At 39.5% G+C, this 25,549-nt stretch overlaps 2 protein-coding genes across 6 annotated transcripts in view; both read right to left on the bottom strand.

The window, feature by feature from the left end:
- Positions 1-352: 352 nt before the first annotated feature.
- KIAA0408 (KIAA0408 ortholog) lies at positions 353-25,474 on the bottom strand. Of its 3 annotated transcripts, none has more exons than XM_032998056.2 (7): positions 25,208-25,474; positions 18,200-18,306; positions 13,991-14,189; positions 10,322-10,663; positions 9,901-9,980; positions 7,263-8,613; positions 353-5,338 (listed from the first exon to the last, which is right to left on the bottom strand). In XM_032998056.2, exons 3-7 carry the CDS (start codon positions 14,123-14,125, stop codon positions 5,165-5,167), a joined length of 2,082 nt encoding a protein of 693 aa, XP_032853947.2. In that variant the 5' UTR covers positions 14,126-14,189; positions 18,200-18,306; positions 25,208-25,474; the 3' UTR covers positions 353-5,164. The 3 variants fall into 3 exon arrangements, with proteins under 3 accessions (XP_032853947.2, XP_032853946.2, XP_032853948.2); XM_032998055.2 differs by having other exon boundaries at positions 13,991-14,134; positions 25,208-25,404; XM_032998057.2 differs by lacking the exons at positions 18,200-18,306; positions 25,208-25,474 and adding an exon at positions 11,405-11,545 and having other exon boundaries at positions 13,991-14,080.
- SOGA3 (SOGA family member 3) overlaps positions 25,208-25,549 on the bottom strand; it is a 32,379-nt gene continuing 32,037 nt past the window's right edge. For all 3 annotated transcript variants that reach the window (XM_032998060.2, XM_032998059.2, XM_032998061.2), the window contains one exon: positions 25,208-25,543. In XM_032998060.2, coding sequence (XP_032853951.2) covers positions 25,433-25,543 — 111 coding nt within the window. In that variant the 3' untranslated portion in view covers positions 25,208-25,432. The remainder of the gene's footprint in view (positions 25,544-25,549) is intronic.

The following is a 25,549-nucleotide window of genomic DNA, read 5'->3' as shown; positions in this document are numbered from 1 at the left end:
ATTCCATAATGTTCATGCTGTCAGCACCGCCATGCATCTCCTGGTAAAACTAACTGCTGCTACAGAAAGAATTAACAACTGAAACCTAAGCATTCTTCAATAACCACCACACCATCAAATATGGGAAGAGGAAGGACTGTTGTTAATCTGACAGGACTAACATCAGCCTTTCAGTGCCTCTTGCTATTATCGGCTCACACAGCAGGAAAAGCACACACATAAAGACACTGATTGAAAAAAGTCAGTACATTACTGGAAGTTTCACGTGGTATGAAGTAGGCAGCTCAGAGGGATCTTCCAGTAGAAGCAAAGAACTATTCACAACATTTACTACAAGTGTTGCACCCTCCTCTTTGATTCTTCTGTATTCTTTTTGATTTTTATTTGCACACTTTCACTTTGATCATATCGAGGGTTCGATCTCTTATCCCATGGAAATTCTGATACAATTCTTTTTAGAGTAACATAATTAGCAAGGCACCCTTAGGTATGAGCTCCCATAACCACACAGCAACTAGATCAACCATACACATCAGAAACATGTCTCTGCTGATGCAAGTACTTTGCAAAACAGAAAAGGTATGAGGGAGAGGGGTAGAAGCAAACCTCAAAAGCAGATTAATTGTCATTTCAAAAAAACAAGAGCGCAAGTTTTGTATCATGCATGCCACTAACAGTTGATGAAGAAAGCGCATTTTCAGTGATGCAAAACAATAGATAAAGATCTAATATATTTGTGAATGGCAACAGTAATATCAGCACTTTTTAAACTAGGCTGACCAAAAAATATTTTGACCGCGGTACAGATAGAAAGTCCTATGGTATGGCATATACAGATAGACCAATGGCAATAAACCACATAAAAATATACATCCACTGGAAATCAAGGAGGGATGGAAAGACCAAAGGCAACAAGTAGCTTTGATTTAGTGCATTTAAAGCAAATGCATTCTGCCTTCCAGTTTAAAGAGCATGTACACAACCAAAGACACCATTACAGATTAGCCCAGTAGAGAATATCAATAGAATAATGGCTAGAGTTGTATATTACAGATCTCAAAACCAAAGAAATTCTTTGCATAGCAGCACTGTGAGAATTGTCTAAGTTCTCGCATGCTAGGAAATTTAGGCTTGGTCCAGAAATAACAAAACTGTAAGGGAAATGGCCTGCCTGCTGGGTTGCTGTTGATCTTTGCTAAAATGCTGTTGAAGCCATCTGGATACAAAATCCCAGTTTACAGAAACAATTTTTCAAATAGATGACTGGAGAAATAAATTGGTATTCTGAATGCTCTGGAAAATTACATTACGCTGATTGCCAATTCTTTGCTATATATAACAGCTAACTCCCTTACAGTATGTGTAATAGTGAAAGATAATTGTGTTGTTACTGGAGAGCAAGCAAAGTACATCCCTTTAGCAACATTTTAAAGATACTTAAGAAGTCAATCACTAACACTGGAAAGACAAAACATTTAATGGAAAAGTACTCTGAGTTTGAGGAATGATATCTAGAGATTTTAAAGGAAATTTTTTTCCTCTACTCCTTCTGCCTCTCATAGAGGCTCTGAATCAAGTCAGTTTTCTAGCCTTCAGGTTGGCCTGCTTTGTTGAATGTGTAGGTAAGGTCTAACTGACTCCTCTGTGTGTTTCTACCTTGCCATACTCCTCCCTAAAAGGGTCTCTGGGAAAGATTATGGCTCCATCTCCCAGCATGAGGGAGAATAATACTTTTTCTCAACTAAGTACCAGCCAGCTGATTCCTAGTGGCATCTCCGTTTCAGTGGGCAGCAGACTCTGTGTGTGCAGGGAGCTTTGCATTTATTTCAGTATTAAAGCCCATAAACATGCAATAAAGAGAGCCTTAGACTGGTTCAGACCACAAGTAAGATGAACCTGTATCTGCATTAATACTTTAGACAGCATATGAAGGAATAATATTAACCTATTTTAAAAACAGGCTTATAAAACTCACCATTGGCATAGGTGACACTAGACTTACTAGGAAGGTCTAGTTATACTTAGATCACTTGTGGTTCTTGTGTGTGTTTGCGTGTGTATAGAGAGTCTCTTGCTTCAGAGCTTCAAATGTAACTACATTTCCTTGTCAGAGTTAACATGGGGAAACCTAAAAGTCCAATGGAGCTCTTCCCCCTATAGTAAATAAGTGTAATAAATACATCACTATAGTTCAGTAATCACAGCTCTGGGAACTAAAAAATTCACCACAGTGCACTGGCCCTGTTATGGGTGCAGCTGAAGAGAATATGTGAACAGTGTCAGTGTCAATTTTCTAAAATTGGCATGTCCAACTCACCACCTGAAGACCAAGATCACCAGTTTTGATACTTTTGGGCATGAGAACAACTGTCTGTAATTAGATGGACACAGAAAATTTTGACAAAATGGACTTGTCCTTGACCTATTAGTTTATTTCAAAAACCTTCTGTTCATTAAACTTACATACATCAGGGAATGTTGTAGATATTTGATCCTTTCTCTGTTATTCAACAAAGTGATATATGTCAAAGGCGATCAAAGAAACTGAAGGGAACTAAAGAAACACCTTCACTGACTAATCAAGGGAAATGCTTTCGTAGTTACACACTTCAAACAGAAGTGCACCACCATTTTTCAGAATAAAACTTCTTAACTTTACCATGAAGGTAATTTAAAGAAGTTTTATTGCAGTCAGCACTGACTGAAATTAAGAAACATATTTTTTTTACAATTCTCTCATATTACCCTTTCCTCAGCCTTAGGCATTTAAAGCTGCTCAGCTACTGAGGCATTTAAAAGGTCAATTTGCAAGGCATTTTGGTTTGCTAATTTCCACAGTTAGCTAGAATCTTAAGCCATGTTCCAAATTCACTATGAATCACCCCTAATTTTTCTAGTTCTAAGGAAGTTAATGGAGTGCAATCTCTAAATTAGGGCAAACAGGCAAATTTGATAGTACTCTTGATTTTTCACTCAAGCACACAGATTTTTGTCTCTGTCCAAACTGTATAAATTTTCTTCAAGATTTTCTGTCCTTGTATCCTTTCCAGTAATACCTTTGCAAAAATGTCTGAGTAAATTTTGATAAATTGTTTCCTGTTTGAGGCCTTCATACACTGTTGTGGGATTTTCCCACCACTCACACCTAGAAAGGACCAGAAGTCTTGATTGGGCAAATAACTCTGAGCATGTTTTTGCCATGCAGGCAGTCACAATGTCACGATAAAGTGAGATTTATGGCTCCAATGCCTGCTCGCTCCAATACTGGCATGCCTGAACAGTTACTGATACTACTATCCAGGCTATATTGCTCAGAACATAGGGCCTCTTGTTTTCTCTCTCTGCAAAACCGAAGTTGTGCAGAGGAAAGAAGAATAAGGCCCTGAAAGGAAGGAAAAAGATGTGGATTCTCAACATGACTGGAGTAGGACAATAGATCACTATCAAATTAAGCACAATTAATTTTCCCTATATTGCCACATATACAATTCACTAGGACAAAAGCCTACACTCTCTCTGAAATCCTTTTTACATTCACATAAGAAGATGTGCACATTAATGGATCCTGGGGTGATTTTTTAAATTCCTTTGAACACACTATGTTTTTCCAGGAGAAGAAGAAAAGTTGCAAGACAAGATCAGGCTGATGCTGAAGGAGTGCCTCTTTACTCCTTTTAACCTAGACATGCTGTTTAAAGGTAACATTTATCATCATTACCACACTGTGCATCCAGCAAAAGCCCAGAGAAGGGTGCAAAAATTCCAGGCTGAAGGACACTGTCTTTCTGAAAGTTCAGCAAGAGTCTCAGCAGCATCCATATTTCTTTCATGCTGTGGGAAGGAACAAGCCAGGCTCTGTGCATGTCATTCAGATGGCCCATAATACCGAGTCAAGTGATGGCAAAAACATACTTCCAACACCACGTGTCTAGGATTTTGGGCACCATTGTGATCATACCTTGATGCAGTATTTCCGTACCAGATGCAGCTTGTTGCCAGAGTGCAAGTAAACTTCATAACTGACTGCCACGAGTCAGTCCGGGAGCAGTACATTAGCAAGTGGCTCAGGCACTCTAGTCTAGAAGAGTAAAAAAGGAGTGTGGCTGCAGCACTGGGAACAATGGTCCTTGTTCTCCTGCCTTGAGTGAAAGTAAACAAGTTCACTGTTATCTGACTTTGCCAAACCTCAAAGTATAATGCTAGAAGGAAAAATAAATTTTACAGAATTGAGCATATACAACCCTTTTCTTCCCTTCATAAGTTGTGTGTTACGCTAGTTGAAACTACCGAAGTGTTTACAGTATGCTATATATATATATATAATGGCACATTTAAGCTTTTCAAAGGGATTGGAACATTTCAGGAATGTCTCTGGTGCTGAAAAAGGCTAAGGTATTACAAATCATATAGTATTTTAATTCAGAAAAAAATATGTTTGGGTATTTTGACCTAGCATCATAAGGGTTAGGAAACCGAACGAGGATGCCATGAAGCATGACTGACGAATCAGTCGAGCTAGTCTGCTTCAGATACATATTGTGCAAGGCATTATCGCTGCAATCAGTCACAAAAATGCATATTTAGTTTTTGTACATTAAATACTACACCTGTGAATCTATGTAAAAGATATACAAAATATAAATGTCATCAGGACTGTATATTTCAAACTTTTTAAAATAAACACAAAGTATATATATATGTAGGCATATAGGTTGTAATTTCAATGTCAACACTAGCACAGTTTGTCTCTTCTAAATACAGACCTGTATACTTCCTAGTCCAACACATGCACCTACAAACACATGATCATGCATACAGCTTTACGTTCTGCTGTTTGCAGAAGAGTCAGAATATACAGCACTATACATTGTATCAACTCAAAATTGATTGGCAAATTAGGGAAGATGCCATTCAAAAGAAATTCCTTGTGAGCTATTACCAAAAAAAAAACAGAGAAAACCAGGGGTATAGTTATTTTACCTCAATAAAAACACTGAAGACCATGGTGATGATGACCTAAGATTCAAAGCGCTTTGTCCAGCTTGTGGTGGGGGTCACTCCTGGACGCGATACAACAGTGTAGAACTGGTTGCTATAACACATACTGAACACGGTTATAGTGAGGCATAGAGCTTTCACAACACCGTCTAACCCAGCTCTGGGTTCAGACTACTGAAGTCTCTGACCGAAAGGAGACAGAGCAGTTGTACGCCGTTCTTCTCACAGCAGGCGGTGCTGAAGGTGACCTGGATGCCCATCTGGAAGGTAAGCGTCGATTCGCTGGCCGAGCGGGCCGGGAGAAACCCTTCCCACTTGGACATTTAGCTGGCACAGACATCTAGAACACAAAGGCAATTCCTCGCTTTAACAAGTTATGGCTTTTGTGGAATGCAGCGGGAACGTAGGAAGACATTTGGGGTGACCTCAGAACAGGTGGTCGGACGCTATTAAAAGGAGCACAGCAATGCGCAGAATGCAAAAGAACAGCTATTTCTGTGTATAGGGATATCTCACATCGGTTGCAGTTTAAAATACAGGGAGACAAGTGTCAGACACAAGGGAAGATATAAAGTGTGAATGCAAGCCAAAACTGACATTCACTTCTAATTTCTTTTCATTTTTGGAAGTTTCTTGGTGGATGAGCACTGTATAATGTTCTAAATGTAGCACTCAGAATACCATCTTATGATACTGGAGTATGATCTACATACTTTTCAGGTATTTTTTTGATAGACCCTATTTCAGCTGTCACATCTTGCTAAGAACTCAGTTTCCATTAGTGCAATGTGGAGCTGTTTACACTTGGTAACTAATTCAGAATGGTTATGTATTAATGCAGCATCATGTCTACATGCAGAGCCTTATATACACAACAGATTCTGATTGTACAGTAATGTAAATTGGAAAGAATGAAAATAAACCAGATGCCTCATGCCATGCATAGTTCTCTACATCTTTGTGATACGAATTCTGCTGGACCTGAAATGGTACCCCCTAATCAGGCAGTATTTTACGTTTAGTTTGTACAGAGAGAAACAACAATATAAAGTGTGAGCCTATGGACAAAAAAAAAAAATCCAATTGGCTTAGTAAAGTTATTCTGGGCTTACATCAATGTAAACTCAGTCATTATCTAATCACTATTTCTTCCCTACATATTCACTGATGAAAATTTGTTTTCCTACCAAAAGTTCATTGGATGAAAAAGAAATCAGAAGCTTCATGTTTTTTTTTCTTTCTGTACTGTAGTTAAGATGTGTCTGCTAAGCACAATGTTGCATCACTGCAAGGCTGTCAGAAAGACATGCAGAAGAAAATTTGCATGGTCAGATTCTCAGCTGTTTAAATCCCCATAGCTCCACTGAAGTCTGTGAATTTGTGACATCTTAAAGCATACCAGCTGACAGTCTGAACCCATTTAAGTTCCCCAGCTCCAAACACATTTGCCTTCTCTTTTCTGAGATACTAAGGGGCATATCTCCTTGTGTTCATTGGCTAAGGAGCTCTTCAGGAAAATAGGTTTTTCTTTCTTTGTGGACTTTTACAGAACCTGAAACTTATAATGTATTTTCAAAACCATGTGTTTCTCTTTTCATTAAGAAAGAATGTTGGCAAAGGCAATATTTCTAAACTTCTGCAAATAAAATTCAGCCAAATATAAATTAATTAGTCATGCCACACTCTTCTGTTTCTGTGAATCTATGCTTGAATATATAGGAGAAGCCTGGTACTGAGACATGAGTAGGAGGAGCTCACATTATTACCGGAAACTTTATGGAGCTAAAATACCCCTTTTCATAGGCAGTTCTAAGGAAATCCTGAACCAAGCAGTACCTTGGATGCTGAAGAATACTATCTAAGCCTGCTAGGATTTTGATACAGCCAAGTGTGCTTAAACCTTTTGGGAAGGCTTATGAAATAACTTGTCAGCTAAAGGAAGGAGGGAGGGAGCTAAAACCTGGTTGCAGTTCTCACAAGTTCAATCCTTGAGTAACTGCACTGCAGTTAAAATCTAGCTTTGCACAACAGCAGCAGAAATCAGAATCTGTCACGTGTCTTCACTGGTCATTCTTACTAACATGCTTTTGCCCTCCCACAACTCTATTATCTTCAGAGGAAATACTCCCAATTCATCCAGATCCTGGCCTAAACTGTCTATCTTCATGTAATTATTTACAATATCACATTACCCTGCCTCACTTTAGAACCTGAAGCTTGGTGTGAAACAATTATTTTGTTACTGCCATTCTTATGAACCTTACCTCTGGTAACTTCTGTCTCTCTTTTCCTTGCTTGAGTTGCTGCCCAATATGCCTGGCTGAATTCCTTGGACATTCTTGCTTTCCTTGCTCAATCTGGAGCATTTCTAAATACTGACTCAATGTCTCACAACCCCCATCAGTGATTTCAGAATTTGCCTGTGTCCACTTATCTTTGCAGCATTTCGCATTACACGGAGAAGTCACTGTTGATTTTTCATAGTTTTTCAAAAGCTTTTCAACAACACCATAGTTCGACCTTGAGTCAGCTGAACGTGGGCGACCGGATAAATTACTTGGTCTCCAGTCATGCTCGTGAAGCATGTGCCTATAACCACTAGTATTTGGAAATCCATTTATTGGCTTTTGTTGCCCTGCCGTTCTGACAGCTTTGCTAGGGTTGCTAGTTTCTTGCTCCTTTGCTGCAGGGAATTTGGGATTTGAAACACAAGATGTATTTACAGTTTCAGTCCCGCTAATAGCTGAGTCACACAGTGGGCTGCAGGGTTTGTGATCTTCTGATGCTGTTCGAAGCACCTGGTTTTCTTGCAAAGCATTGTTACATTTATCTGTGTGAAATACAGTCCGGTTAAACTCATCAATCTTTGCTGCTAAAACTTCATTTTTTTGGGTCTTTCCCAAAGTGTACCTAGAGTCTTCCAAAAGATCATTGTGCAGGGTAGCAGGGGCATAAAAGTCATTACTGTAATAAGGGCTGCTGTGAGATTTGGGATTTTGTTTCTGGTGCATCTTGTTGATTTGGGCCATATTTCCATCTGAACAGCTCTTTTGGGCTGACAGTGGGGAAAGTTCACTTTTATTGTCTTTTCCAAGTTTGCCCACATCATGTGCCCATGTGTTGTGGCAGAAACTTATTGGTACATTGCACTCATTTTTGGTTGCAGGTATTGCAGCAGTTACTGTCACAGGACCTTTCACAGCCTGCCCTTCATTTGCACAGGCTGCTGCAGTTTCACTCTGGTTTATAGGTTTCCTTCCACTCCGACAGTCCTGAGCCTTGCAATTACTTTTGATGCCTGGATCTCTTATTGGTGCTTCAGCAAGCTGTACAGCTGCAGAAAGTGAGTTTGTTAGGTGCCGAGAAGTGCTCCGTGGAGGAACTGGTGGAGCTTCTTTCTTCTGCCAAGATCTGAAGTCTGTTCCTTTGTCACAGGTAAGACCACTGTAAGACATGTCCTTGGTGGAGCTCATCAGATTCTTCCTATTATTATGTTGCTCTGTTTCAAAAGCAACTGCAGTCTGTGATTCATTTCTGGACACGTGGTTCATATCAGGCAGAATAACTGTGTTTTGGGTTTCCTCAAATTCCCCCAGGAAAGGAAGTGACTTCATTCTAGAAATAAAAGAAGAAGTGTTTTAGGGATGAACAATAATAGTATTCCCCCAGGGGACCACAGCATGGATTCATTCTCCCCTTCAGCAGGTGTTTTAACATTGCTTAAAAAGATTTGGGAGCAGTTTTCCTGCAGCTGGTACACCTAACATATTTGAAACATACATGAAGAATTGGAAGAAAGCTCAATAAAGGGAATCTTGTAGTCCTTTCCCTTGCTACTAAAATCCTTTTTCTGAGTTCTTGCAGATGATTGCTTGTTTTCTTACCGATCCTACAGTAAGAACAGTGGGATCTTGTGAGTTCTAATGACTCCAGTGAGAGTCTACCTGACTATGAACCAAAAGAAGAAAGCTTTAGGGCACAGTGCATCCCTTGTGTAAGTTACCTAACATTACACATGACAGTACAAAACGTGTCTTCTGAGATCTGTTCAAAAATCACTTTTCTCAGTCAGGATTTAGAAACTATGCATCAGATATGAATTTATTTGCTTTAAAGATACAAACACTAACCCAGATACAATAAGAAATTAGTGACAGCCAACTGATTGTATGAGGGAGTGTAAGAAGTCCCTCTGCTCTTTGGGAGAATCTGAGATGAGCTTGTCATGATGCAGACTTCCATGGGGTCTCAGCTGAGACTGCATCTTCAGTCTTACCTTCTAAGAATTTCTGCACAACTCTAGAGGAAGACTGGTGGTTAGTTTGCTAAAGGAGACCATGACCATAGAATTTTTAACAGATGGTGGAACGTTCATTTGACATACTTTTCAGGGTCTGGTTTACCATCTTTCCATTAGTACAAATGTATGGCTGTTCTTCCTTTTCTTGCCTTCTTCGCACTCTTGGATTGTCAGTCCCTGACACATCCCCCACACTTAAGGCTAGATCTGGACTTAATGAAATAAACCTCCCAGCCTAACAAACCTATACAGCGTTGTGTAGAACTGCATGGAAATGGGACCAGGGCAGACCAAAATATTTGTTCACTTTCCCAATCCTCTATATAGCCATTAGACACAAGTACAATTTCATCTCATATAAATATTGATTTCATTTTGTAGGTTCTATAGATAAACTCAATTTTGCTAATAAAATGTGCCCTTGTATCATATTTCAGTACATTTCATTTGAATGTTTTAAGCTGAGCACTGAAACACTAGGAGGATAGGAACAACCCAACTCCTAATAAATTCAAGAGCAAACTCCCTTTCAAAGCGAACTGCAGCACAGACTCATTATTCATTTTCTTCCTCTAATATAAAGAGTCCAAATATGTTTTTACCTTCTGTGGTTGGACTTCTTTCGAATTTCCTCTTGATAGCTGCATAATTCTTCACTGACTCTGGCAAGTTCTTTAAGAGCCTTTATAAATATAAAACCAGTCCTTTAATGTAAGACTTTCAAGTGTTATCTCCAGAATTATTTTGAAACTCTTGGTGATTTGCAGTTAAGACTCACAGCAGAGGAGCACAAGGGAAGACACAAAAATGCCCCCAGGTTGTGAAGGCAGGTAAAGAGCATGCTGTTAACACATTTAAACAGTAAGAAGACACTCATCAATAGCAAACCAAGGAGGAAGTAGAGACAGTGCCTTACTGGAAAGCTAAAACCAGGGAGATCAGTTCTTTAGGTTAAGCTGGCAGGTCAAAGCCCTCAGTATTTTCCCCACCCTTGTAACTGAAACATGCTCATACTTTACTTACTACATTGAGATCACCAATATAATTCTTGGCATTTTTCTCTGAAGTTCTGATGCTGAGGCTGTCTTCAGGTTCCTCACGGCTCTCAAAGGCCAGATTGTCCATTAACAGAGTATCATTTCTGCTCTGGGCTCTGGTTTCTTTACATTCGTGTCCTGTTTTACTGAGCAAACTCCCTTTTTCCATCCCGTCATTTGTCACATTTTGTTGATAGTTCAGCTCCACCGTGTCACTCTCTTCCGAAGTAGGGCAATGCATGGACAGCTGCAGCATCTTGCTCTGAATGGCCTTATTATCATGGATGTTCATATTGCCCTCCCTTCTAAGTTTTACCTCCTGGTAAAGCTGAAAGAACAATAGAAATGTCTAGTACTGTGATGAACATCATAGTAAAAGAACATATTCATCTTCTGTTTTGAATGATGCATTCCTCAGTAGCATCAAGTAGAAAGATTTTAATAGATGTGTTAGTAGAAAAGTGTTCAGTCACACACTGTGATTGTTCACAGACCATTATTGCCACAGGATGAGGGAAGGACTGTTACCATTCACAAACTCTTTGCCGTGGTTTTAATGTATGGCTTCCACCCATCAGATGGGATCAGAAGAGATCTCATGAGGTCAGTGGCCTTGCCTTGAGCCAGAAGCTGTATGGTTGTCTTCCTAGTAATATCAGTGCACTGTGTGGTAGACACAGCCCTGATCTGATGGATGGGGAAAGTGAGGGAATATGAGGGAAGGAGAGGGCTCTAGCCATGTTACAGCCTGTTAAAAGTATATTAGTTTAAGGAAGAGAAGTGGATTCTCGTCACATACAGCACCATCTGCACTAGAGCAGACTCTTCTCATTCTCAGGCAAGTGGAATTCTTCCCTATGACTGGAGTGATAAATCAGTACTGCAGAATGGTATTATTTGGCAATGTGCTGTCATTCTCCTATATTCTTTCATGCTATCTGCTGAGATACAGTGGCTTCATTAGTAAATGAAAAGGTGTTAATTCCTGTAACCCAGCACATTCAAACTAGTAAAATGTGATAAATTATAAATTAGAAAAAATAGCATCAGAAAAACCTCTTCTGCTTACAGTATCTTTTCCAGTGCCAAGAATCCCATGGCTCTTTGTAAACATTCATTCTTAACTTGCTCTTCTGAAGAAAGTGCAGAGCAGGCACCTCTGAACAGACATCTGCCTGCTCTCTCGCAGTGCACAAGGCCGTCACAACAGCTTTTGGAAGGATATTGAAAAAGAATAACAATATGAAGAACATGTGGCCATTTCATGCGTAGTGCTGTGGATTGGAAGTATTCTCACATTCAGAGACTTGACACTTGACCTCATCCTGGGCTTTCAGATTTCACTGCCCAGCTGCTCATGCAACCTGAGGGCTGAACTTTGTGATTTCCAAGAAATGAGGGCCTCACACGGACTCAGCATAGCAGTAAGAAGGAAGGATACCACCTCATAACTGTCCTGGTTTTGGCTGGGATAGAGTTAATATTCTCCCTAGTAGCTGGCACAGTGCTGTTTTGGATTTAGTAGGAGAATACTGTTGGTAACACACTGATGTTTTAGTTGTTCCTAAGTAGTGCTTAACCTAAGTCAAGGACTCTTCAGTTTCCCATGCTCTGCCAGAGAGCAGGTGCACAAGAAGCTGGGAGGGAGCACAGCCAGGACAGCTCACCTGAACTAGCCAAAGGGATGTTCCATACCACGGAATGTTATGCTCAGTGTATAAACGGGGGGGAGTTGGCTGGGAGGGGCGGATCGCTGCTCAGGAGCTGACAGCATCAGTCAGTGAGTGGTGAGCAACTGTACTGTGCATCACTTGTTTTGTATGTTTGAATTCTTTTATTATTGTAATTTTATTATTATTACCATTATTTTCTTCTTTTCTGTCATATTAAACTCCCTTTATCTCAGCCCGTGAGTTTTATCTTATCTTTTTTTTATTCTCTCCCTGATTCCACGGGGTGGGGGGGAGTGAGCAAGAAGTTGTGTGGTGCTTATTTGCCAGCTGGGGATAAACCATGACAATAACTCAACAATATCATATCCTAAACCACTTAAGTCTTCCTGGAGGAATCCAGGAATTAAGCTAGGATTTGGTGGGCTAGAGAAAACTACCAAACAAAAATACAAGCTGATAAGGTAGCACAAGTTTTATTGAGGAAATCCCTCCAGAGATGATGGCATTGAAAAGGTATCATCTCCCTTTTTCTCCAGCCATGTGGCTTTTGGCAAAGAAATGTCAGGCAACTGAAATCAAGGGCAGACACAGACACAGCTTAAGGGGGGGACGTTAGGATACCAGTAACCTCGGGGTATCATTTGCAGTTTTGTCTGGTCCTACAGCACTCAGCCATTTGCTTCATTCTCTCCCCCGCAGCCCCATTCCATTCTTTATCTCTTCTGTCTCTGTCATGCTTTCCTAATCCATGTGCTAATAAAGAACATGGAAAAAAACATGGTCTTCGCTGCCATTGTCAGGACTACTAATAGCCAGAATCCCTTTTCACAACACATTACCGTAATTCCAAAACAGCTGATATACCTAACAAACTGAAATTCAACTACACACACAGATCACATTACTAACTTTTGAAGCACTTTCACCTTGGCAGTGAAATTAGGTAAGACTGCACAGAAATGTCCTAACACTGAAGACAAAATGTGGTGAAGACTATCATAACAAAGTCTGCAAGAACTGCAGGTAAAACATAAAAGAGCTGACATTATGGAGTTATGCTGCAGGCTGGTTTAACGGGCAGTGTACGGCTGCAATTCATTTGGCTCTGATAATTTTCCTTCTCGTACTTTCATGTGAGCAATCTCTGTCATACATTCCTGTGTTGCTCAGCCACAGGACGGTGTTGGCAGAAAGCAAGCAAAACTATTCCATGTGTATATTAGAATGAAAAATGTGGAAACCTCAATGGCAAAAAACTTTGCTTCTGTATGTTGCCAAGGCAAATTCAATTTATGCATTACAGAGTGCCAGAGGGTTCTACTGCAGGGACAATTTTGGGATAAAAGAATAATAATTACCTTAACTATTTCTGGAAGATGTATTAGAAATGGCAGGGAGTATTTGTTAGTATGTGCAAACACAAGTGGTGTCAGGACTTTCATGCTATTGATTGTAGTTGTTTTCTCTGCTAAAAGCTGTCCATAAATGGAGCAGGTTCTAGACAGAATGATTCTGCATCATGCAGTGTTTAATGTATGATGTTCTTTTTAATATTATCACTTACCCCAGCAGACCTGTGCCATCTAATTCCTTTTTGCCAGAGAATTATGATACCTAGATTTTTTTGTTACTGAATATGTGTTTTCCTAAACCCCATATATGCAGTTGCTCAGCATGTACTTGTAAAAAGCATGTATAATATAGGCAGTGTGGCTCAAGCCCAGCAGAACTGGTGGCAGTACATACAGCCAACAGTATCATAGAAAACTTCACACAAAGTGACATTTAACCTGCTGCTTGATATTCATGATTATTAAATGAGCAATTGCAAATACTGCTTAACCCTAGTCTTTGAGCTATTAGAAACTTCCAGTGACAGATAAGAAATAGACTGTAATTCGGAAAAAAAGTAAAACGAAGTGAAACCTAGTCACTTCACTCCAAGTGAAAATGTTAGTGTTAAGAGTTTTGTTTAAAAGTACCTCTTCTATCTTCTTCTGCATGACCTTCCATTGACATTCCCATTCTTTCCTTTCATTGTCAAATCTCTCCAGCAATTCCATCTTCTCTTTATTCCAGTTCCTCTCAGTATTCTCCAGTTGTTTACGCAGGTCCATGGTTACAGTCTGTGTAACAGTAAGAAGACAGCTCTGCTTTTTCTCTTTCTTCCCTAACTGTTTCCTGGAAGTTTATCAGAATAAGTCTTAATTGTGTTTGATTCTAGCTTTCAGGGAAAAAAACCCCAACAAGCAAAACCCCGAAATAATTAACTGTAATGTGCTTCCAGTAGACAGCATCACACAATTTCATGATATAGATCTGGAGTATGACTGGAATATGGGCAAACTAAGCATTATAGGACACAAACCCAAGGGCAGAGAGGCCCAATCTGGAAGGGGGAAGAGGGACACACATCCAGCATCATAGAATTCAAGAATGTCTGCCACAGCGGGCTCTATACCATGGCCACTTCACATCTTTGCCATCACTTTTCACTGCAAACCTGTTTTCAATGAAATTCGAGTCTACATGATACTGAATGGCACTTCAGGACCTTGAGATCCTGCAACATCTGCCCTTGAGGGTGAAAGCTATTTTCACGTTTGTTCAAAAGACAACAGCGAGTGTAAAGGTATCATGTTTGCTCATGTACTTTTTTCACACACGCATGTAGCACAACAAAGACTGTGACATTCTTTTGGCAATTGAAGGCTCTACACTCGATACATGCAGAAAATTCTCATGGCTGTACGAATGCTTTAGAATACATGAAGGAAAACAGGACAGAAAAGCTAATAACAGGTAACAAACATACAGAGTAGAAAGCATCATTCTACTATATAAAGGACTGTAAGTCACTATAAAGACTTCATGTATTTTGGATTTACAAATCTAAATCTATAAATGCTAGTTCCAGGACCATCACAGGGAAAACTAGAAACTATTTTCCAACAGCATTAACTCAAATCTAGTTCAGAACCTTGCTCAGAATATTTAACTAATTTGTGCTTCAGTTTCTCCCCCTTCAGCGGTCTTTAGTATCTTAGTATCTGTGAATGAAAAATTATTCAATGAATCACTAAATAAATATATTTTAAGAGAAATATTTTGGATCTGCTCATCTGACTTTGGTGCAAAACACTTAGAGATTTTATGGGCCTGGTGTTGCTTTCATAGGTTTTACAATAGAAACTCCACTACCATCAGCACATTTACTATGCCAGCAAGGCCGAAATAACACTCCTTCATTCAGTTATGATGGCTCCGGTGGTACAATGGCTGGTACACAGACATTGATATTTGAGTTTGTTAACTCTGGCTCTCAAAGCTAGTTTTTGTGTTACTTAGGTGGTCGCAGAATCTACTCCTAGTCACAAAAGTCTCTGCATTGCTTTGGTCTCCTGACAGAAACCAAGCGTATGGGCAGGCAAATGAATTATCAGAGAGTTACCTAGGGATAAGCCCAGTTTACCTTCCTGGAATTTGTTCATTTCCCTGACTGATGGTCAGTGATGGTCAACTCACGGGAACTGCCAATTTTATCGCCCACATTTTCTTTGAAATAGTGAAAATTCATTCTTGAGCTTCACGCGAAGTTCTTCCCCATCTTGTATTTTATTGGACAAGTCTTGTTGACTCAACTGTGGCTACTGTGTAATCACTGTTTACCAGTGTCTGCATTATTTCAACTGACTGGGAAGCTGATGCCAAACTTGGAGTCAGCTTCTTTCATGAGCAAGTAAGCAGAAGAGCTCAGTTGAAGCCCAGTGGGTTACCCAGGTCTTCGGTCACAGGAAGTCCTGATACAGGATCTCTCAACTGACAGTCATCATGGGCCCAATCCTAACTCAGGGGTGGCAAAAACTGTTTACCCCAAGCGATTTTGGACAGAGGACTTAAAGAACAAGCCGATTATTCTTCAGACATCTCCATCAGCCCATTTCACAATGGTGTAACCATGTCACCATGTAACGTGGTATTGAAGCTTACTCCTGCAAACTCTGACTCGCCTAACTTGAAGCTCTGAAATGGCAGTATGTCCCTCAACTGTCTACGAACAGATTTCATACCCTTCTTCTTCCTTCACCTGACTAAAAACATACAGGGCAGTTTCATAAAAAACTAAAAATCCTTGAGACTAAGCGCTGCTGAAAGACAGCACAGCATTCTCATCACGAAAGAAGTCAAGCACTGGTTTGCTCATGGCTTCTTAGGGAAGGCAGCCAGGCTATAGAGACTTCACCTCTCCAGGCCAGCATTTCAGCTCTGTGCCAGACTTCAGTAAGGGTTGACCCAAAACAACTTACAAAAAAATTCCACTGCACTTAAGACTTGTTGCAATCTAAACATCTATTGCTAATGAACATTAAAACCATTTTAATACTTTTTCACTTTGATAATTCAAAGGTTGCAATTTTCAATTTTAGTGCAGTCATTTTCCTTTTTTTTTTTTTTTGGCTACATTTATGTCTTTATAACCTTTCAAGACATCTCTGAGAAATAAACAAAAGTCAATTCCCTGCTCCACTAGAATCCTTCAAATATCCTTCAAATACATGTCAGAAAGAAATAGAAAGAAGTATAAATGCTGCAAAATCATGAACAAAACAGGCAGGCATAATCTGTCTATAACTTGCACATATGGTGACTTTGCTAGTGCACCATTAGTAATAACGACCATGCTTCAATCAGCAGCATATTACTAGAAAGAAAGTCAGTTTCTTGGTGCTGGGAACTACTGTTGCCATATTTGCATGCATCCTAACAATTTCCAAGTTGTTTCATATGGGACTCTGATTATAAAAAGAGATTGGAGACCATCACAAAGAAATGAAGCCTTGGAGGAGGTTAGTTACAGAAGTTACAGATAGTTACTTGTAGCTCTAAGATCCACAAAAAGCTTGTATTGCTTCTTATGCTTCACTGATTTCCTCTTGACATAAATTCTGAGAAGAAAACTCATGTTTATTGATGTTAGCAGCTAGATGACTATGCAGTTTTGCTGCTATTGTACAGTGGATAATTTCATCAGAGAGTTTTAACTCTTATTTCTATGACTCCTTCCACTTTTTTCCCTTGGTGTGTGGGTTGTTGTTTTGTTTGTTTGTTTTTCTGTGGGGGGACACACATTGCTGTTTTTTTTCCCAACTAGCAATAAAATGCAATTTGTAGCCTGGGTAGTATACCTTCTGTCTGTACAGTGCACTGAGATGTTCCTATGGGTATTTCACATGGCTTAAGCAACCCAAAGAGATGTAAAATGCCACATTATAATTTACTGTGTGGATCAGAACAGTATCTGTGCTCTTGTAGTGTTTACTGCATGTCCTGGACAAGGTCAGAAGCTCATTACAGCAATCAAATTCAAGCAAATAATCAATTTTGTCCTCATCAGCTGCATTTTCCCTTAACGTTTCCTTTAGCCTTTCCTCCTCTTAAGCAAAAAATTTTTAAGCAACTATTTGATGTTAATGTTATTATTTCCCCATGTCTTACCCATGCCCCTTCTATCCACATATTAAAAATGTAACAGAGTTTGCAACCTACCGCTATCAACCTCTGAAAAAAATCTGCAGTGACATCAGCTGAGACGTTATTTTTCAACAGAGATTAATTAGATTGGATGTGCACAACCATTCCTATACACAAATCTTCCCTTGATTTTAGAGAAAAAAGCAATTAAATTATATTTCCAACAAAGTGCTATATTTTGGATGACTAAGGAAATTGTAAATTTACGTATTTCTTCAATTATAAAAGTGTGTTGTGTGTCACAATACTGTGCACTTTATACATAAAAAGAAACTATGAGTGAGAGAGTGAAAGAGAGAAGGGAAAAAAAAAGAGAAAGAGATAAATGAGAGAAAGTGAAAGAATTAGAAAGAAAAAAGGAAGAAAGGAAGGAATAAAAAGTAAAAAGGAAGTAAGAGAGAGAAAGAAAGACTCAAGTGCTCACAGTACTACCTGTCATCCTTGTTCTGTTCCTATATCTGTGCCTGCTCTGAAGAAACTGAACTAATGAAGAGTCCTTCTCTAAGAATAAAGACCATATATAACAAACATCAACACCACATGACATATAAATAACATTAGAGAGATATTTAAATAACTGCTTGCCACATTTGTAATTTGCTTTCTTTTTAAATCTTAACCATTCAAAAACACTGATTTAAAATAAACCATAACCATACCTTTCATGGAATAAGAAATCCTTTAGAAGTTTTTCAGTCCATTTCTAAACAGCAGTGAAAGCAATGAAACGCATAGCTAGCTGGGATCCAGTTCTGCGAATCTTGATCTTTAAGAGAAATAAGAAAGCTAAGCAAGACACAACCTTTCAACTAGGGCAGCATTTGCAACTCTCTTTGAATAACTCCGTAACTTTTGCAAACTGAAAAACAGTTCCGTTCAGCATCATCCCGGCAGCTGGCTTCCACGTGACGTCAGCGCATGGAGGATGGTTTTAAAGCCATCTCTTCCAACCCCCAGCTCTGTAACTTTATATCTCCTCATATTTTGTGTAAACAACTCCAAGTCCAGGACATTTTTAGGTTTTATAGTGCAGTCCAGTCTTTAACGCTTGCCAAAGCAGCTAGTGTTAATATTAAAGCTATGACAATAGGCAATTTTTTGTTTCTTTTATTAGCATCCAAGTTGTAAAGGAATATTTTTGCTGCCTTCCAGACCCAGTTTTCAAGGTTATATTTTTTAGTATGATCATTTTGAGCTTTGCAATTTGATCCTCATAAACTGCTCTGTAAAGGTAGTTTGTCTAAAGCAGCAGTTTTGTTGGTTAACAGCTATCCTAAAGAGCTAAAAGCAAACCACTCCTCCCTAAAATCTTTTTCTGTATTCTAAATATGCTATCACTTATGAAGTGCAGAGTTACTGGGCACTGTGTAATCCTACTGTCTTGCATTCTGGGAACAGTGATAATGGTTTCTTTGGGTTATACCCAAATATTCCTGCTACTTTACAGGGTTTCTGGATCAGATTCTCCAGTCTGTTAAGATACTTTGTGTCTCAGCAAAGGAAAGTGCTTGAAATTGGAAAGAGAATCTCCCTTGCGCCGGGAAACTCATCCCTGGCATAAGGCTAGCATGGAAGGTCCAGAAACACCTCGGCCTGGATTTAAAGCACTGGGAGTGCCAACAGCAAGTGTCAGCATGGGGCGAGGGAAGCGAGCATATATGATAAAAATGATCCAGCAAGTGAAAGTCCACAAGAGACCCTGAAGCCAGGATAGTGAAATTTAACTGCTCCCCCTGCTGAGCCACAGGCAGGAGGAGCTCAGCTCTGTCTTTGCATCTCTGCCCACTACAGCAACTCTCCTGTTGCACTCTGTGTTAAACCGCTTTCATTCGGCACACGGAGAGAGACCCCGGGCAGAAGCTTCACACACATACCACTGCCCTGCTGGGTAGTTGTGCTTGGATGAGTCTGTGGACAGTGACTGAGACCACCCATAGTCAGAAAATTCACATTTCAGGGAATATTTGACCCCATGTGTACCTGGATAAGGGCCACAAAGTACTTGACTCATGCAGCATAAAACTCTGGACAAATTCTGCTACCAGATGGGTGTCTTTGAATGCACTAAGCAGGAGTGGCGTGTATTTTTGTGGGCAGAGTAGCTGATGAAAAGAGGATCAGTGAGACAAAGGACACGATCGGAAGACTCATACATCCTTTGCTTAGTCAGCACTCTCCTCTTTAGAACAATAAGGTTTTATCTGTGATAAAATCCATGCACAGCATAAAGATTTTAGTTTTGGGTGCATTTCATAGTAAATACAAAAGCAGGTTCCAGGGAAAACACATATTTTCTCCTTATATGGTCGAGCTGTAAGTCTCAGTGAATACATTACTGGGGTGCTTATGCTGCTCACATGTGACATAAATAAAGGGACTTGGGCTGTTTGTGAAAATTTCAAAGATGATCTAAAAATTGAACAAAGATGCCCAAGTACACAACTGAATGTTCTTGAAGAAAAACCCCAGCCTCTAAACTGAGGATTTAAAAATTTCCTGTTCAGAAAGCAACAGTGTGACTTTCTTTTAGGAGGCTAAGTCCCAGCACGCCAGCTGACATGGCTGTGAGAGAAGCCCAAGGGCCTGGGAGCAGGACTCAGCCCACAGCTGGAGGCTGGGTGCCACAACACTGCCTCGTCCCCAAAGCCAGCACAGCTGCACTGCTGCAAATGCAGACGGACTCCGAAGACATGCTTGGTTTTTTTAGTCTTATCCATCAGCACAGGCTATTCTTCTTGCGTCTTTAATATTGCTAACTCAATGCCCCTCATCTTGTTACACAAACTCTTTGGAGTAAAACACAGTAAAATTAAAGAAAACAGTGGACTAAATCCCGTATTTCTGTCAGTGTAAGGAATTAGAAATGTGTGAGACTCCTAGGTCAAACGGCCGTGTTAAACTCATCCTAAAATGGGAAGGGCAGAAATAAAGTTGGGAGAAAGAAAACATGAAACTATGTCTAAAAATCTGGGCTCATTGCTCTGGACACCATTAAGTGTAGCAGTAGTGACTTCTGCTTTTGAGGAAAAAAAGTTATCCAACCGAGGTTGTCCCTCCTCCAACAGCAGCAGACAAAGCAGCAAATGTGGTTTTCTGGCCTCCCGCACAGGCAAAACAAGCAGGAAGGCTACTGTATGTTTACTACATCTGACACACTGCTTCCACAGGCAAAGTGTACTGTCTGTACCTGGTACCTGCTCTGCTTGTGTTAGAAGTCAGCACGTCAACAAAAAAAAACTGCGAGGGCACTTTAAACAAGCCCTCTGCTAAATTTCTCTTCATCATGCAGGACTGAAGACAAAGAAGTATGAGCTTCAGCATGGGCTATAATCTGATTGTATACTCAGGGTTAATAGTCTGCACTCAAGATCATTTTTGAGCATCTTCAGTTCTGCCGTACTAGCTTGGCTATGGCACACCCATTTTGCTATGCCCACATAAATTTGGTAACAAGAAGGAAGAACGGCACTGCTGCCGCTGCAATCAACCCAAACACAACATCAGATTCCTGAATGATGTATAACTTGATAATCTTGGCAAATACGTCTCAGGAGTGGATACATAAATCGGGAAATGGGCAGAAAGGAATACAAATTCTGACTCCTCTTACAATTACGCACTCCTGCCATAGTATATAACTTAGTGGAGAAACAAGGCCAACAAAGTGTTATGTCATGTCACTTCTCCAAGGTTACATTGGAAATCGGTGGCAGATACTTTAGATGTTTACTTTAAATAGAGCCACTGTAATTTTCCCCATAGGCAACTGCATGTGTAATGGCAAAAGTTGGGTTTGAGTATCACTTCCCCTGGCATTAAATCAGAGACAGAAATGTAAGCCAATGGGAATTACGGCCCTGATACTGATGCCTTTAGCAGTCTCCTACTCACCTATCAAATTCTGGGGTGATTAAGGAGAAGGGCATCTAATACCCTAAAGCTCTGCTTGTTTTTGTAAACAACTCCCAAAGTTCATGTGCAGTTCATCTCTTTTTAGAACACATATTTAGACAGCCATGTTTTTGACAATTTTCTATTTTCCGACTGCCGGGCATATTTCTGCATTATAGCACCTGCTCTCTCCGAGTTTTGATTTTGAAGCACTGGTGACATGTGTCAGCAGACACTTATTCTGTCTCTAACTGGAGCTTCAGGCATGGATATTTTTGGCTGAAAGAAATATCTCTGATCCTGGAGAAGATGATCATTCTAGTATCATGGGAATTTTTCCATAACAGTAAAGAAAATATCTGTAGAGGTATTTTGTCAGGGCATTCAGAGACAATTCTATATAGGAAACAAATTTGATTTAATTTATCTGGTTGCATTAAAGGAAAAAATGCATCTATTTTCTAAATGACATAAAAATTCATTGGTGTTACTGACAATTTACACTAGCGTAAAAATGTCAGAATTAGATCTATAGATGCAAGATCTCTTCCTTCTGAAAGAACACGGAATTAATTCCCTGGGAACACAGGAAACAGAAATTTAACCTTTCAGAGAAATGTAAAATTAAGACAATCTAGAGGTTCAAATTCAATTACATTTTTGCCAGAATATTAATATTTCACCAGAATATTCCAAAATGGGAACTGTGAATCAGCTATTTATTTCAAATCTAAGTGAAATTTGAACTGATAGGTAACCTAGCATATCCAGCTTGTTGCCCCATAAAAGCAAAATCTTACATTCTCTTTATTATCTCTTTTCAGAATGAGATGCTGTGCAACAGACAGAATCTAGTGAATCAGCAGTGTTTTGTCTGGCTCTGCCCTGCCTGACTCCCACGCACTCCTGCCAGAGGATCTGAACTGTTCAGCTGCATTTAATCACTCACCTCTGAGGTGGACTTTGCCCACCAGACAAATAACTGAGTGGGGAGAATCTGCTTCCTTTCTTGGCAGGTATAATTATTGCATTTCTTTGTAAGACCAAATTAATTCAATTTAGCAAGACACAGAACATTTACTTCTTTGGCCAGATGCTATCTTCTGGCTATGGATAGGTGTCTGTACTGATTTTATTAGCTTTCTCTGCAGCTTTTAAATACTGAAAAATGGAGGGCTGCAAATCTCTTCTCTGCAATATCTGGTGCGAAACAGATAAGCGGCTCAAATCACTCCCTTCAAGCTGAATGCAGAAAGACGTGAAAAAAGAGATTTCTCTGTACTGAGGTTTGCAGGGGTCCTCACCCTTCTCCTTGCTCATCATAGATTCAAAGACTGTGGGGAGCTTCTAGAATGATTTTGTATGTTTTAATTTCAGATTGTAGCCTGTGCAATAGCTCCCTAAATGTCCCCAAAGGTGTCACCTTTTATTTGCTTTGTTGATGCCTGACAGAATTAGGATGAGAAAAGCTCCAGCTGTATTTAAGAAAAAACATTGTGAGAAATCAATAGGGTTATAATTGCCACTCCTGTGCAGAGGTTATTTCCATCTTTTCTCAAGAGGTTCATCCCACCATTCTGATTCCTGAGAAAGAAGCAAATCTTTCCCAATTAATTCCAAGATGTATTCAATGTATGAATTCAGTGTATTAAACTTTCCTACTATTCTACAGTAGTACCGTTACTGATACACTCAGTGTAAATCAAACCCTCTCTACTCATCTTTATTACATACAAAGCTGAGAAAGGTGTAAACAAGAGTGAGGTAAAATCTGAAAGCCCAGAACTTCAGATCAGATTTAAGTATGATTTTTTTCTCTTTTGTGGGATTGAGCCCATAACTCTTAACAAAACCCAAATGATCTTTCCTTCCCCCAAAGGAGACAGCACAACAGAAAGAAACTCAAAAAGTCAGTCTGGTGCTAAGATTTGATATGACAAGTTTAAGCCTCAAATTATTATATTTCTAATGTCCAAATTGCAAATCCATGGGGAAAAAAAAAAAATTTCTCAGGCAGTTGCTGAAAAATTTCTTAGAGCAGTTGCTGAGAGAAAAGCAGCAAAAGGGCCTTTTGCCAGTGATTTGAGAACTATCTTTACAGTTACGGAAATATACTGTGAGGGGATGATATGCTTGACCATATCTTGCCATGATAGTTTCTAATATGTGGAACTAAACTTTTAGGCAACTGAGCATAAATTAAAGCATCTTAGAAACTCCTCAAAATTACTTTCAGCCTGACTTTCTCTTTAATCGGGACACCAGGCAAGGCTATCTATTAATCTCACATATATTAATTATCATTTTCTTTAGACATATCTTGCTAACTACAAAAATAAATAATGACAACATCATCCCCTGGTAGGAATAAATATTTAGATTAAATCAAGGTTAAGTGATTTAACTGATCAAAGTTACTACACCTGCAGAGTATGCTGAGGAAAAGCTAAACAAGGAGAAAACCACAAACTTTGCTTAATACTGAATATTGTGAGTTTACTATTTTTTTCATACTCATAAAATAAATTTCATTGACCAACCTCTGCTTCCTTCTGAGAGGTTTCCCCCAGAATGCTGTCTCTCTACTATTTCAGGTTGCAGAGCATGACCCAGATGTGGAGATGAACTGTTCTCACTGGGGAATGGGCTAAGTGAACAGAGAGCTATCATGATAAATCAAAGGGAATCCTTATTGCTAGCTAGAAAAACAGCTGCTTTATTTATTAACACTATTTATTACTAGATATTTTTATCATGGCATTTGCACAAAAAGATTTAATTCATACACTTACTTGTAAGTAATCACCTTTGGAGAAATCACATTTGTGGGACTCAGTGGTTTCAACACAGGTTGAATAAAACAGAAAAGAAAACTAAGCTCCTTCGGTCATTTCAGATGAGGTTTTCATAGTGGGAGATCTACTGTTTGTAGGAACTGCCTATGTTCAGTGTGATAGAAAGATCACGAGTCTCCTGTGCTCTCAGTGCAGCCTCTTGTAGGCAAGCCAGGAATATTCAGTGACTATTGATGCACAACTATGTACACAAGCTTCCCTCCCCTATGGTCGCTCACTACCAACAGCACAGTTAGACAGGTGTCACTCAGCAAGCCAAGAGCTACCATGTTCATTCAAAACTTGTTCTGATACCTGGAGAAGTAGTCCAGAGACCTGGTGCCTACAGACTGGAAAATGTTGCCTGATGAACTAGGTTGTCTGGAGAAAATATTTGACATTGGACAAAGTAACCAGCATCACTCTCTTCAGTTCGTCAGGCTGCAGTGTGGCCATTTTTCTAGAGCACAGGGAGAATGCAGACAGCCCAGCACACATCTCTCAGAAGACTCCTCGCCTACTCTGGTACCTCCTCCTCATGTATCTCATTCTCTGGGGCCCCAGCTCCTTGACACATTTGCAGATACAGTGCTCTATACAACAATCATTCTGCAATTGTCCCCTCTGTGGTGTCTAATCCACATAATACAGTGCTGAAAAACATTATCATCACGATCATGCAAAATATATACAAGCTGTGACATACACAGAATACACACTGAATGTGGTTTTACTATGCGTATGTGGCTAGAATACAAATTCTTTTTCTGGGAGTGGGAAGAGGAAAGGAAAAGACTCCTCACACCCACTCTGCACATTTCTGGTTCGCTTCTGATTTGGTGCAAATTAATGAATATTAAATTGATTCCAGTTCCTCAGGAAATTTTTATTCAAAAATGATAAAACCAGAAGAGGTAAAAATATCATTTTCTGTTTGCTTACCTGGAACACCATGGTGAGCAGGTTTCCTATTCAACTGGGTGACTTTTTGGTATCTTTTTTGCAGTTTTTTTGGTTTTGTTTTGGTTTTGTCAAACAAGTAGTCTTCAGTGTTTTTACAGCAGTGGCTATTACAGAAACTATGTCTCTTGCACTTCTTATCTTGGAGGGTGGACAAAATAAACAAACTGAAAATAATACTACAATGAACAGTAAATGATGAATGGTTTACAGTACAAAAAACAGTGTAAAAAGGAAGACAAGTTTAAATATTGTTGTGTATGAAAGGGATGAAAATAATACAAGGATGAGAATAAGTAAAATGATAGGCTGGAACATCTGGGA

This window comes from Tyto alba, unplaced genomic scaffold (genome assembly GCF_018691265.1).
Source record: "Tyto alba isolate M040663 unplaced genomic scaffold, T.alba_DEE_v4.0 Super-Scaffold_22, whole genome shotgun sequence".
In the NCBI taxonomy this organism is placed as follows: Eukaryota; Metazoa; Chordata; class Aves; order Strigiformes; family Tytonidae; genus Tyto; species Tyto alba.
The sequence above is the reverse complement of the archived record's forward strand: the minus strand, read 5'-3'. Positions and strand labels throughout refer to the sequence as shown.